At 44.0% G+C, this 14010-nt stretch overlaps 1 protein-coding gene across 2 annotated transcripts in view; it reads right to left on the reverse strand.

The window, feature by feature from the left end:
- Positions 1–14010, reverse strand: part of ddah1 (dimethylarginine dimethylaminohydrolase 1) — a 79280-nt gene that overhangs the window by 18663 nt on the left and 46607 nt on the right. For both annotated transcript variants that reach the window (XM_085774959.1, XM_085774958.1), the window contains 2 exons: positions 3083–3182; positions 319–392 (listed from right to left, as the gene is read on the reverse strand). In XM_085774959.1, the coding sequence (XP_085631085.1) occupies positions 319–392; positions 3083–3182 (174 nt within the window). The remainder of the gene's footprint in view (positions 1–318; positions 393–3082; positions 3183–14010) is intronic.

The following is a 14010-nucleotide window of genomic DNA, read 5'->3' on the forward strand; positions in this document are numbered from 1 at the left end:
TGTTCGGTTCATCTCACCACGCTCATTTGTGTCTCGTGTGGAGCAGCCTTGTAAATGGGCTCTTTAGGGAAGTGTTAATACGGAGCTGTTTGTTAACACATTTGCCATGTCGCCAGCATTAAGTGATAATATGCTGCCATTGTATTTACAGCTCAATTTGCCCCCATGTGGCCAAGACGATCAGTTTATGCATGTTTAAGTTTGTGTTTCAGATGTGTAATGAGCTGCTAACACTTTAATTGCCATCAGCTAGGTAATGTTACTTTCGCTATGCAAGTATGAATTGTAATTGAGGCATTTTTTTTTGCTTCAACTCACCTTAAAAGCATCAGCTAGGATCTCTGCTCCTCTCTGATTGGTCCGCTTGGAAAGGCCAACGAAGAACTCACGACCTGTGCAAAGAATCAAAAATATCCAAATATCTGTATAAAGACAAAATGAGACAGATGGAAAGATGTATTTGAAAGGAACTGTGAGTGCAAGAGACTCTACTAAAAATGTTGAATCCATCCAGGGAGCCTGCGGAGCAACAGTAGCCGAACACTGCAGCCACCACAGTGTGTACTTTATGCATGCCTGTGAGAAAGGCCAACTGTGGTCAGTATGGTGGGGCACAAACAGACAGAGGCCTGAATGCCTGGCGAGGCTGCAGCACACTGAGCTCAGGGATGGGGTCCTAATGTAGCTGCTGAGCCTTTACAAAATGAGCCGTTAGCCGAGGCCCTGCCAACAGGAAATGTTTCTAGCCCTGCCATGTGAAACCGATTTCAGCTGGAAGGAACGAGAGCACAGAGCCAGTGTCTAGAAACCCAATTAAGTGTACTATGCTTTTTCCTTGTGGCCTGCGCAGTGTAGAAGACACTGACCCACATTTTTAGCACAGCACACTGCTGTAACAGAATGTACAGAAAGCTAATGAAGACCACCGTGCTTTGGCTTCTCTGCCTTCATCAGTTTTATTACCTGATGCCAGAGTAATAAGAGGCCCATGTTGAGAGCCCTGGAGTCCTGCTGATGTGATTGGACCATGCAATATTGTACACAACATTTCTGCCAGAGATTATTTTCGGGGGGAAATTCTGCTTAGTGGGCCTCGGCGGCCGGGTCATCGAGGCCGCCGAGAGGAATGTTTGTGTGGAGGATCCCGAAACACAGACACGCAATCGTCTGCTCACTTAGTCGACTGTCTGTGAGCTGTGACTGTGGAGGATCAGGCTCTGCTATCTCACTGTTCCCCGACGTTTCCTGTTTACTCATTTTTTTAACTTGAATTCAATACACGTTTCTTAATGGACTGCAGTAAAAGCTCCAGTTTACATGTGGTCAGCCAGTGCCCCCACCCCCCCACCCCTCCACCCCCTTACTATGTTTTGAATCAAGAATGACATATGCCAAGTGTGTTATGCAACAAATAACACATTGCATGTCTTGAGATGCAAAAATAACAGATGAGACAGAGCTGAAGAATGCCACAACACAACAGTACCCTGTTATATGACTTTAACAGATACCAGCCAGCCAATCAGAAACATGCACACCATGTCACTGCTTTGAAATATTTGACCTGAGCATCTCGGTATTCGTTTAAGGCCGTAGAGAGTATCTCTGACATCAAACATTTAAACAAGTTGGAAAAAAAACATGAATGACTCCTGCAAAGTGTTAAGCTGCTTGCGACAACCAGAGACTTATTGGAAGATTTGTATTTTTACCAGGCTGCCTGTTGTCCTCAGTGTTCAGTATGCAGCACAGCAAGTCAAACTGAAAGCATCCAGGCGTGTAAAACTAATATTTGTTTCCTCTTGACTGTGTGGGAGGTGATGTTCATTTACCATCACACTGTGAACTTGTGTTTGAGAAAACATGACGGAAAGCAACTACTGATCTTTTTTTTTGCAGGGCAACACTCAACAAGCACTGAGGAAAGCAGAGTCATCAGCGCGTTCTCCGATCCATCCGAGATATTCCTACCGAGGGGCGTTCTGAACACTCAGATCTCTATCTCTACAATTAAAATTTTAATAACAATTACAAGCTGAAGTCACCAGAGCAGCGCAGGAGATAGAACCTGAGCCTGCATTTCATAACAATGTCATAGCCCCCATGGCGCCAGATTCTGTCATGTTTTCCTGCTCCCATCTTCCAAACAACATGGTGCTAAATGTAAAAGCCATAGTTAGCCTGTCTCACAGCAATACCGCCTTTATATTTCAATCCATGGATTTGTGTAACAGGTTGAAGAAGCTGCATTTTTTCCTGTCATGAGAAGATTACAGTACATCATGGATCGATCCCTTTTTTGTATGGAGTTTGCATGTTCTCTGGGTTCTCTTGCTTCCTTCCACATCCAAAGACCTGCACACTACTGTAGACCATTTAGCAACTCCACACTGTCTGTAGGTGTGAATGTGAGTGTGTGAAGTCATTTGTCTCTATATGTTGGCCACGTGATGGACTGGTGACCTGTTCAGAGTGTATGCCACCCCCTCGCCTGACTGCATGTCAGCTGGATTGGCTCCAGCCCCTGCACAGATCCGCTGTATAGCCAACAGATAGGAAATTGGATCCAAAGGGGACATATTATGAAAAAATCACTTTTTGAAGGCTCTTTAACATATATTTGGGTGTTTGTCTTGCCTTCTGGCCCCCACAATGTGAGAATTGACAATCTTGAAATTTGTAATGTGCAGGTTCGGTTGAAATCCACATGGTTTTACAAGCTGTTCCCTCAGTTGTCTTCCAGTGATGTAACTAGGACTCAAATTTGCATAATACCACCCCTACCTGGGTGGGGTGGGGCAAGCAGTGGTTCATTTGCATTTAAAGGGACAGGCACTGAAACCAGCCGTTCTGAACAGGGCTGTTTTGAGAGTATGAGAAGAACTGTGATGTTTGATCCTTGGGGTATTTTGACCAAAGCATGTCACAGATACGTCTTTAAGACACCTGGGAACTATTTTAATTTGTGGAAAGGGGGCATAATATGTCTCCTTTACACAAATGCAGGTCCTGCAGTAGCAGCAGCGAACACAGGCGGATGGCTTCATGAGATTTGATTGGCTGAGGTGACAGTGGAGCCCACCTGTGAAAAGCACGTCTCCTCCATCCAGTGTGGCGTTCTCATCAGTCATCTCCACAAGGTTCAGATTCAGGTCCTTCAGAGCTCCTTTCATGACCTCCGTCTAGAAGAAACACACAGACACAAAAAAGGATTCACTCAAAACATCTGCTGATATTAAACAAAACACTGACTCACAATGACGTACAGTAAGTTCAGGCCATCAGCGTTTCCTATCTGCAGGAATATTATGATGCGGTCCAGTTCTAATCAGACATGTATAAACAAGAGAAAATCACTTTGAGGATTTTCGCTGGGTTTCTGTAAATGGCACAGTGAGCTGCAGTACCCAGGTTTTTGAGATGGAGCGCAATGAAACAAAACCTTTTCTCTCCAACAGGTTGCGATGACATCATTTCAATGGGCCATGAAATGATGTCATTTTGGAGGAAGTATGTTAAAACTTTTACGAGGCAGTGGCTGCGGAAAATAGGTACGCCGAAGGACCAACACAAACTCTACAAAATACCTCTTCCTGTCCTCATGTTCCTGGTCATCTGTCTCTCATATATTTATAGGCAGGAAGTGCAAGCATGGCTGCCACCCAGGTGACATTAGCATATATTATGAAACGCATTCAAGTGGATGGGAAGTTTTACGAGAAATCCACAATTTCACCTGCATGTCCTCGCCTGCTGAACCTGAAACCCGAGGAAAGAGCAGGTCTTTTTTTGGCTGAACTTCGCCTGGTCTGCTCTCCTGTCTGACCGCCCAGTGAGATTTTACTGTCCTGTGTTTGGGGTTCCTGCGGGAGTAGTTTCCAAGGCCAGTCATGTTAGCGAGAGCATCAGTGTTTCCACAAGCCCTATCTCACTATGACCTCAGCGCGCTCACTGTGCTTCTTGGCGAACACAATGCTTCTGCTTCTCCTCATTTGTGGAGGGCCTAACCATGAGGTCATCCAGGTAGACTGCCATGCACTTCCAAGATAACACAATAGAGGCCTGTATAAGCACACATGCCCCATTCCTCACACCTAAACACACATTTATGCTCAATTACATACACGGGGGTACTGTATAACCAACAGCTATTTATTTACACATTTCTACTTGAATGACTGCTTCTTTAAATTTCCTTATGACCCAATGGCTCGCGTCCACAATGGCATCTTTCCAACCGATTCACTTTCCAGAAGTGAGACACTGGAATCCCACAGAATAATCAAACTTTCCTCCTCCATGTTTCATCCTCACTGCAGGCGCCCTGCTCATCTTTCTGCTTCAGTTAACCAGGAGGAACACAACGTCCTTCCAAGTAACTGGGTTCACAGATGCATTAGCGGTTTCTTTAAAAGCTCTGGAAGCAACACAGCATGCAGCATGTTAAGTATAGGTAACAGTTAATCCCTCTCATTTTTGTTGTTTGGGCAGAGCAAAGGCAAGCCAAGGCATCACCAGGGCACTCTCTGTCTGTCTGTCTGTCTGTGTCTCTCTGCTTTTCATTTTGTTCAGTTTGTAGATGTGTTGGGCGGCAAATTAAAGTTCGACTCAGGCTCCAAAGAAGTAAACAATCCAGATGATTGATGAGGACGTATGCTTTTGAGGTTTGTTATGTTGTCTTTGCACGTCATTGCTGTGTGGTCTCAGCTGGTCCCAACAACGTTATTACAGAGCCATCAGTGATTTTAGGATATGAAAGAAAACATCACACAAAGTGGGTCACTTTTTGCACGTTTGCATGTCCTCGTCCATCAGCTGAGAAGCCAGAGCTGTGCTGCAAAGGCTGACAGCTGATCGTAACTGTTTGGCTGCTGTGAATGTTTGTACCTCTGCTTGCTACCCACAGTTTAACGCCAGCGCCGTCTCTATCAGTGACTCCTTATTCCATTTTTAACTTGTCGGTAGCACTCTGGAGATCCCACTATCACAGTGGTCGTGTGCCCAGGAATCTGCTGGCCTGTGAGCGGCCGGCAGCCCTTTACCTCAGCTCTCTGGCATTTCCTCTGACATCAGTGGAGGTGATGTGACCCAAAGGGTGTTTAGTCCCTCTGCAGCATGTGAAATGTGAAGGCCCCTATAGACAGACAGCAGTGAGTGTGGTATATCTGCTCTGTCTGCTGCAGTCGTGCGTGCCACAGAGCATCACCCTTGGAGCTCACGTGTTTGCTTCAGAGACTCAGTGCACATGGGAAATACAATGAAGACATAAAATGCAAAGATGGCTGTGCAGAAGAACCTGAACTATAATGAATTCGGGGAGAAGATTGAATGCGGTGATGTAATTGTCATGTGTGTATAGTTTTCGAATACCCAGGCGTATCATGACTACACAAAGATAAAGTACAGACTTACTGTAATTTATCACTTCAACAAAAAAGCTGCTCCTTATATCAGGCAAGAGAGGAAATACCAGTAAAATAATGTGAAAACAACATTATATCAACCTACACTTCTTCCAGCAGACATGATCTTATCAGACTAAGTGATGGCCTCATCCAAACCGCCCCCACATGAGTGTCTAATGTCTAAAACCTGCATTTTACATTAATCCCTCATATACAGGTGTAGTTACAGTAGAGTCTGTCCGGTCTGGCTGACTGTGACACACTCGGCTGTGTCCTTGTACTGAAGAACCAACTGCACCGTTTCCCACAGAATGAATGACAGTCTATTTGTGGTGGTGGCTGCCGAGAAGAGGTGGGGGGGGGGGGTGCAGTGGCTCACTGAATAATTATATGTGGTATTATCAAATAATCTTGTGTGTATGGTGCTGCTCTGCAAATATTTTAATTGCCAAGTGCTTAAAATACTCCACCTGTCTACACTCTCTGTGTTGGTGACAGCTGCGTTTTGATGCAGCCGTCGTCAGCAGGTTGTGACAGAAACAGAGTGAGTTCATTGAAGCAGATAACGTATACAGTTGTGCACAGTTGGCAGGAATGGGAATTTTTTTTCCCTGCTGTCGCATCCATTTTGAGCCTCAGTGAGGTTTCTGTTCCGACATACCTCTCTGCAATCACTGATATCACGAGCTGTTATTCATCAGTTTTTCAAAAGTCCCCCCCTGTAATCAACACATTTCTGTCCACCACACGACAGCTGAGTGGAGGGATCACAAACATCTTAATAAACTCTTGGCAGTGCAGGAAAGTCCCAGGAGAGTCAGACTGCACACAGTCACACATCAGTAAATATGACAGTGAGTCAGCTCTCGCATCTCAGTAACTGAACCTTATCCATGTATGTTTCTTTAATGCACCGTAGAGTCACAGCCATGTTGGTCGCTGCCAGAAAAAAATGAGAACATTCAGTTCTCCTACAATAAAGCAGCCAGCGAATGTAACAGTATTATATTTATCATTGTTTATGAGTTCTGCTATATATTGTGAGGGAGATTAATATGTGGAGGAATCAGGGCTGACAGGGCTCTGCCAGCTGCTCCATCATAGACAAACTATTAGCATGCCGGTGCAGCTCCCTAACAGCTCCCCACAGATACACTTGCTAATTAGAGCAGATTAGCCTTCAAAGTTAATGTCCTGCTACTTACCCCAGTGGCTCATATTGCATTCTGAAGGAAATAAATCCATCTGTACAGTCACTATCTCGGGTCCACCAGTCACTGAGCCAGGTACATCTCTGTCAGTACTTTATTTTACTTTACTGGTTGGAGGTGGAAGTTAAACATGCTGATCATCACTACTCATCATCAATAACTCATCAACAATGAAGAGGCAGTGTTCAAAGGAGTAGTTTTAACATTTTTGTTGTTGAGAGTTTGTAAAATATGGGCTATTGCTTTGCCTTGCCTTCACTGTAAAGTTGGCCTTTTCTAGTCTTTGTGCTAAACTAAGATAAGCTAACTGTCACTAGATTAAGTCCTGTGTCTCAAATCTGATACTTCGGACAATACACTCACATGACATGGTGCACAATGTACTCACTACTGTAGTACGTGTATTTCAGAAGGGTTGTAGTCTCCCTAATCAAACACTGCTGTTGCTGACTCACTGGAAAAGACTGTGACAGGTGACCACGACTGACGCTCACCTGACAGCTGCTGAGATAACATCACTTTTTCGTGTCATTCAACAAAAATGAGTAAATTTGTAAATAAGTTCCATAAACTGTTTGCTGATAGTTAATGGTTCCTGTACATGTACAGTACAAGTCCATGAATTGTGATACAGCAAAAGTTTAGCATAGGCTACTGACATAAGTGTGGTACTGTATGCTAATTTCCCTATAGCTCCCAGGCAGGAAAAAAATCAAATAAGCATATTTCCCAGAATGTCAAATTATTCCTTTTACAAGTGCTGACATTTCAAGCACCACACGATGACCTTTGACTACATCTGAGCCTCTTTTTTTTTACCAATTAAAATCAGTTTAGTGTTTCTGCCTTCCCTCTTCTCCTCCTCTCTCTCTCACATTCCCTCTATTCTCTTTAGACCCTCGTGGCAAGGTCAAGAATGCTCCTACAGTAGCTTCCCATGCAGAGTGCCCTATTATCTCTCACTGTGAGGGACATCCAATACCCCAACTTGCGTAGGTGCCAACTCGCTTTGCCAGCACCTCCTTCTCTTCTCCCTCCAGCCCTCCTGTGCTCTCTTCATCTCTCCTTTTTTTTTCCCCTGAGTGCTTGGCCAGGCGACATGCTGTTAGCCAGCACCCTGCTTTGAATGAAAAAGGCCTTTTAAAATTCATTAGGGGCAGAAGGCTCCGAGGGCCAGTCGGTCTGCCTGCCACATTCCTGCCGTTCCAGCACAGGACAGGGGAGACGGAGCAGAGAGAACAGCCTTTTATTTGGGGCTTTTTATGGACCCCTTCTCCCTTCTCTCGCCCCTGGTACCCGTGGATATCGCATTCTGCTAAAAAGGACCATCAGTCTGATAGGGCATGGTGCATTTGGAGAGGGAATGGAGTACACAACAATAGCATTCCTGAAGGTCATCCTAGCCTCCCTTACACCAGGCAACAGAGTCCCACGCTCCGACATAATGGGGTACAGCATTCCTCTGAGCTTCACACGCAAAGGAGGTTAACCTCTTTAAATGACAGTTATCTGCTGCAGTTTGTGTGTCAGTGTCACATAATAGCAGACAGTTACAAGCTGCGAACACTACATGGACATATTATCACCTTATAGAGTTGATATATCACATGTTAGCAAACAGTTGCCTTCACTTATCCAGTAGACATGGTGCACCATTAGCCTTTAGCTGATTATATATTTCTAGACACAATTGTAGCAACTGTCTACTATTCACTCTCCTTTTATCTGAATGGCTAAATGCTGAACTGTGGTCACCAGTAGTTGTATGTCAGTGCTTTGTGCTTTTTTATTTTCTAAAACCCAGTAAAGTTAGGCTACAGATGACAAAAACTAAAGACTGAACTGAAAAACACCGGTTCTCAAGGCCTGAGACAAACTGTAGAGCCAATTAGGACTTCAATTTGGGTTTGTCACCATGGTTCTTATTACACAAAGTAATCTGATCCATTGTTAGCATGAAAATATTGACCAGTGTAGCTTTACAGAAACTTGAAGAGGCTGAAATGACCCAAACAGCCAATAAAAAGTTGCTGTCTGTGAGCAAAAACAAAGATCTAAAAGACTAAAAAAAGTGACTTGCTTGTATTGACATATGGGCACAAGTTTGAGGAGTGAGTGTGCGTCATAGCCAAAGCTTTGGCTGGACATCCGGGACACAGATGATGATTGTAACAGATAGCAGAGGCCTAATGTTCAAAGACTGGTGGAGAACAGAATGGGAATAATGACTGCATTTCAAGGCAATCGACCGAGTGGAATTTAAAATAAATGCACAGACCTCATTAGCTATGCAGCAACTATGTGGATAAGGCTATCAGGACCTTTTAGGTATTAAGTCTCTGACATCATGGAGGAAACAGAGATGATTCCCCTTTGTTTGCAGAGAAGAATAAGCGCGATTAAATGGCTCAATTATAGATTTGTCAAAAGTTTGCCAGAGGCAGCGGTTTCAATGAGTGCTTTTTTATGATGACTGCCTGAAGGCTTGAATAAATGGCAGTCTTGAGGGAGACGACCAAAGGAGGCTGTAATGCGGTTCTGACAGGGCTATTGTTACATTCATACACCTCGTAGGATGCACAAAGAAAAAAGTTCGGGTATCGGAAATCAATAGTTTTATTTTTTATTCTTCCCCCCAGTCTCTTTTTCGGGAAACGTAGTCACAAAGGACACACAAAGCACTCATACATGAGTCACGCAGGTGGGTGCATACATGGAAAAAAAGGGCCCAGTCTGATGCTGTCATGGTGGTCAAATGGCAAATTCCTAAAAGCAGCTAACTGCACTGACACGGCCTGTAACTAAAGTATGAAATAACAACATCTCATTTAGTTGCAGCCAAGAGAAAACAAACCCTCAATGGCCTGTCCTTGCATTATCTAAACAAATCCTTGGTGTATGTTGGAACATACCTGTGGTTAACCAAGCCATGACACCCCCACCCCCATCCCCCCTCTCTTTTCCCTTGCAATCCTCTCCATCAGCTTTGAGATTACATAAATGTTGAGAAGTAGGTCAACGTGAAGGCGTGCACAGTTAACAGTAGCGGATCTGGAGACCCTTGCAGCACATCAACCACAAGGATCTGGCAGTCTGCCCCAGTAAAAGAGCTGTTTCAGCCAAACCCACTGCACTGTCAGATTGCTTTCAGTTGGGGCTCCCAGGATATCAGGGCTCCAAGGAGGGAAAATGCCACGCTCTAGACCTGCTTGGACACATTTACAGCTGGCTGAATGGTGGAGATAGGCAACAATGCCAGGATTACACAAATCGACTGAGAAGGGACTGAGGAACAAAGTAAAAGTGCAGGGCATCATAGCTCTGATTGTGAAATGGTATATATTATGAACTGTGGGTGAGAGATGATTGCTTTGGAGAGGGCTGAGAGAGGCTGTTGTACTCTTCACGTAATGATATAAAAAGAGCGGATGACTGGCTGTATAGAAACTCATTAAACAGGAATAAAGACGTCTCTGTAACTAGTTGTCTATTAATGCTCCAGTGGCTCTTAATTATCTAGTCCTTTTATTAATTTTGAATGGAAAACCAAAACCAAAAGAGCGTACCAAAATCACATCTCATTATTAAACTTTTAATGCGTTCTGCTGATAACACAAAAGACTCTTTAACAAGCAGCAGAATGATAGTTTATAATGTTTTTACAAGTTCAACCAAGGTTTACAAGTTAAAACAATCCCTCTGTCTGCCTCCGAGAAACTAGGTCAAATTTTTACATAATAATTTCAAAGCTGTGATAGATAATCATTGAACCTCTTTTACATATCTTTAAAGACTTGTGCTGTTTTACTGGTAAACACACAGGTTCCTCGACATTGTGATGGTCTAACCGTTGAATTAGATTCATTCTTGGATAACGCTCTTTACCTCTGAAGTCTTTAGTTATCAGGCCAGATACACTTCCAAGCAGGACAGAAAATATGTCAGTAAATTCAGTTAATATCTAGTTAAGGAGTGGGAAAATATTGGGAAACTTCTTCATTAGAGTGGGAGTTACTTAAGTAACATCTTGTACTGTAACACCTTCCTGGTCACAGTGCACACTCACATAGAAAGACACCCAAGCAGAGCCGAGTATTGCAAAAATAAACAGAAATATGAGTCTGTTTGACAAGTCCAAAGTCTGTCCCAGAGCAAATAAAGTGCTCGCTCCAATCAGCGGGGCAGTAAAGAATGTGTCTGCTGCCTACCTCTCACTGTGACGGCTCCACAAATACAGGAGAGCTGCAGGCTAGGAACTGTTGGAAAGCAGAGGGATGGAGGCTGCTGCTTACAAATGGACGTGAGCCTCCACCGTGGGGAAAAACAGAGGGGGCTTCAGTAAATACATCTCCACTTGGCACCGACTCCTCCATGTTTATTGGGTTTGACCCCCACAGACTGGACCTCTATACCCAAACAAGGGGGAAAAGCCAATAAACTCACCTACCTCATGGAGAATTACAGTTCACCCTTGCCTGATTACACTGATCTGATAAAAAATAAAAATATCTCAAACATCACTGCACTACCTTAAAAATGAAGTTACCACAGATGGGAAGATTTATTACAGATTACATCCACAACCAAGAATTCATATTGAATTGCTTCTTCTTTTTTTTTTTTTTTTTTTGGAACACAAAATCTGGCAGCTTCTGCAAGCACTGCTGCAATGTGGCCTGATTGGACATCAGCACTGGTTGTTTGTATTCACGACACCCTGCAAACCTTCCAGGTCACTCTGCTCTATAGCACCTACAAGCGACGCCAATAAACTGCTTTTATAACCAGATTTCCTGTGCTGCATGACATCAGTTGGAAAAAAAGTGAAATACTCCAAAGATTGGAGGCCTGACGTGAGCCTTGTGAGTGCTAGGCTTGGTTAAAGGTCGTTCCACTCTCCTCCAACATTTGATGCAGGGCTATAAAGCTCCTCAGCTCCTCTCTGATAAACTGCAATTTAAACTTAAGCATTTGCCTGATGCTTCCGTCCAAAGCAATAAAACACCAATTGCTAAATCAGTGAAAAGTCATATTTCAACGTTACAGCGAGCACAGGACAGTTAGTGTTGTCCATGTTGAGAAAGTACAGAGAGAAGAAGCTCTGTGCTCTTTCCTCTTCCTCTCTTTCTTTCTCTTGAGGGAAACCCGAATGGGAAATCCTACTCACTGTCACCTTTGGCCCCACCTGGGCTGACAGACACAAGACCACCCACGTCTCCAGTTAAGTGTTCAAGGTGAGGTAATAAAGTATCTAGTCTGAACCATGCCAAAACAAACTGCGTTTCATAAGTTTGGGTGTGTTTTCCCATCATTCCAATTATCCATAATTTCATTAATTTTCATTATGAAAATTAACTTAAACTTGCTTGGGGTGTGTAATCAACCACACTGAACATCAGTACTGTTTTTATTTGTGTTCAAATTTAATCATCATCATCATCACCACCAGGTAATGAGGGTCACTCTTTTCAAATCAATCACTATTGTTAATTTAATTTCATATTGAAATGAAATGAATTGAAATTAATGGATCTCTGGAGGGGTGATAAAACTATCTTCACAACTCCTAAAGCTGTGCAAAGGCTAAATTCACCCTAATCAGAAATTAATGGTGGTTACCACCCTAATACAATAGTCTAGTGCTTCAAGCAGGAATGGTTTACCATCCACAGACATGACTGGAAAACTGCCAGTTGAGCCGCAAATTCGAGTCCACCCAGTGTTCGAGACCAAGTCCACGTCCGAGTCACAAGAGAAGACACTAGAGAAGTCTGCCAGTTATCTGTCATTCATTACACAAATGCAAATCCATGGCTGACACTTGATTCATCAGGGCACATGCGATTCAACAACGCAGCTCTTCAGTCCAAGTCCCGGTCTTGAGTACTCCAACACTGCTGGAAACAGTTGATTGGAACAACTTTCTACCAAAGATAAACTGCCAATGGAAAGTGTGTTCAGTGTTCTGCAGATATTCATAACAAACGGTGACACCATTCACCTTCAGTCTCTGACGGGAATCTCCTGTAACCCTGGGGGGATCTAGATGCAGTGCAGCAGTTTAGAGGACGCAACCCTTTAAGTCGCTCAACTGTGGTCTTCGAAAGAGCTACATGGGAACAAAGTGCGGGTCGGCTGAAATTTCTAGAAACTGCTGTCGAACAATTAAAGCAGACTGTATTGAATGACATTGAGAAACAGGAGGAACCGATGTATTATGGCAATATGCTTTAGCAGACGTCTGCCAGGGAGGCTTTGTGGAAGTACATATGATCAAGGCCTGAGAAGTTGAATGGAAAGTGGAATCCCTGACAACTGTCACCAGAAGTCTTTTCCCATAACCTGTCAGGCTTTCCGAGCGCTGCGGTTAACCGCTTATTACCCTTACAGAATCAAAACTTGGCACCCGCCTCATATATACCAAAGATGATTCAATTGAGATGATTTGAGTTGGAATCCCCATTGTGTTTGTTTTTGTTCCACGGGTTTGAGGCCCCTGGAAAGCCAAAGTAAAAATACCCAGAGCTCCCACATATTTAAGCTGTTTCAACATTTGTGAGGCCCAAGGTGTGCCACAGAACGGAATGTCCGACCAAACACCGTCTGCAAAGTTTTGTCTGGATTTATGTGGCCCGGAGCCTGACCTACCATGGCCTTTTCCAAGAGAGGAGAGAGACGTGTTTGGTTGCTTTGAGTGCGATGCAGAGGAGAGAGTACAGAGCAGCGAGAAGGGTTGAGGAAAGAGGCGGGGAGGTTGGGTGAGTCCCGTCAAGGATCGAGTTTTTTCGAAGGCTTCCCCCTCTCTCTTTATTCCCTCCCACGCAGGGAGTCCTCTTAGTGTATGGTGCCTGCTTGCTCAGAGAAAGAGGAACCCCCGGCTAAGGGGTCCGGGAAGCCACACAAGCAAGGAGGGCAGGAGGGAGGGAGGAGGAGGGGAGTCAAAGTCAAGAGAATTTTGACCTCCGCGAGTCTGACAAGAGCTGCCTTCACCAGGTGTTTGTTTTTGTCCATGCTGTTGGCATTCTGGATATCTCCAAAAAAGCAAACCAGGATTTGGCTGTGAGGTTATATAACCACACAGTCTGCCCACCTGTTGAAGCCACACATACTGTCTAGATTGTAAAAAGATCTGTTGATGTCTTTTCATATCTGCATTCTTTTCATTGTTGAGGTGTTCCAGTGGTTGTTCCTCTTTGCTCTGTCCAGGATACTAAAAAGAACCTGGAAACACAGTGCGTTCTGCAGAAAGAAAACACCATCATACCACACGGCTACACCCACGCTTTCCAAAGAATGTAATGGATGTGTTCCCAAAGGGGAAAAAAGTTGAATTTGCCAGGCAAAGTACAGACTAACTGCCCATTATGAGGGATTTCCCAAAACAGCCATGTGAA

This window comes from Trachurus japonicus, chromosome 4 (assembly GCF_045865225.1).
Source record: "Trachurus japonicus isolate A0001 chromosome 4, Traja_1.0".
Taxonomy (NCBI): Eukaryota; Metazoa; Chordata; class Actinopteri; order Carangiformes; family Carangidae; genus Trachurus; species Trachurus japonicus.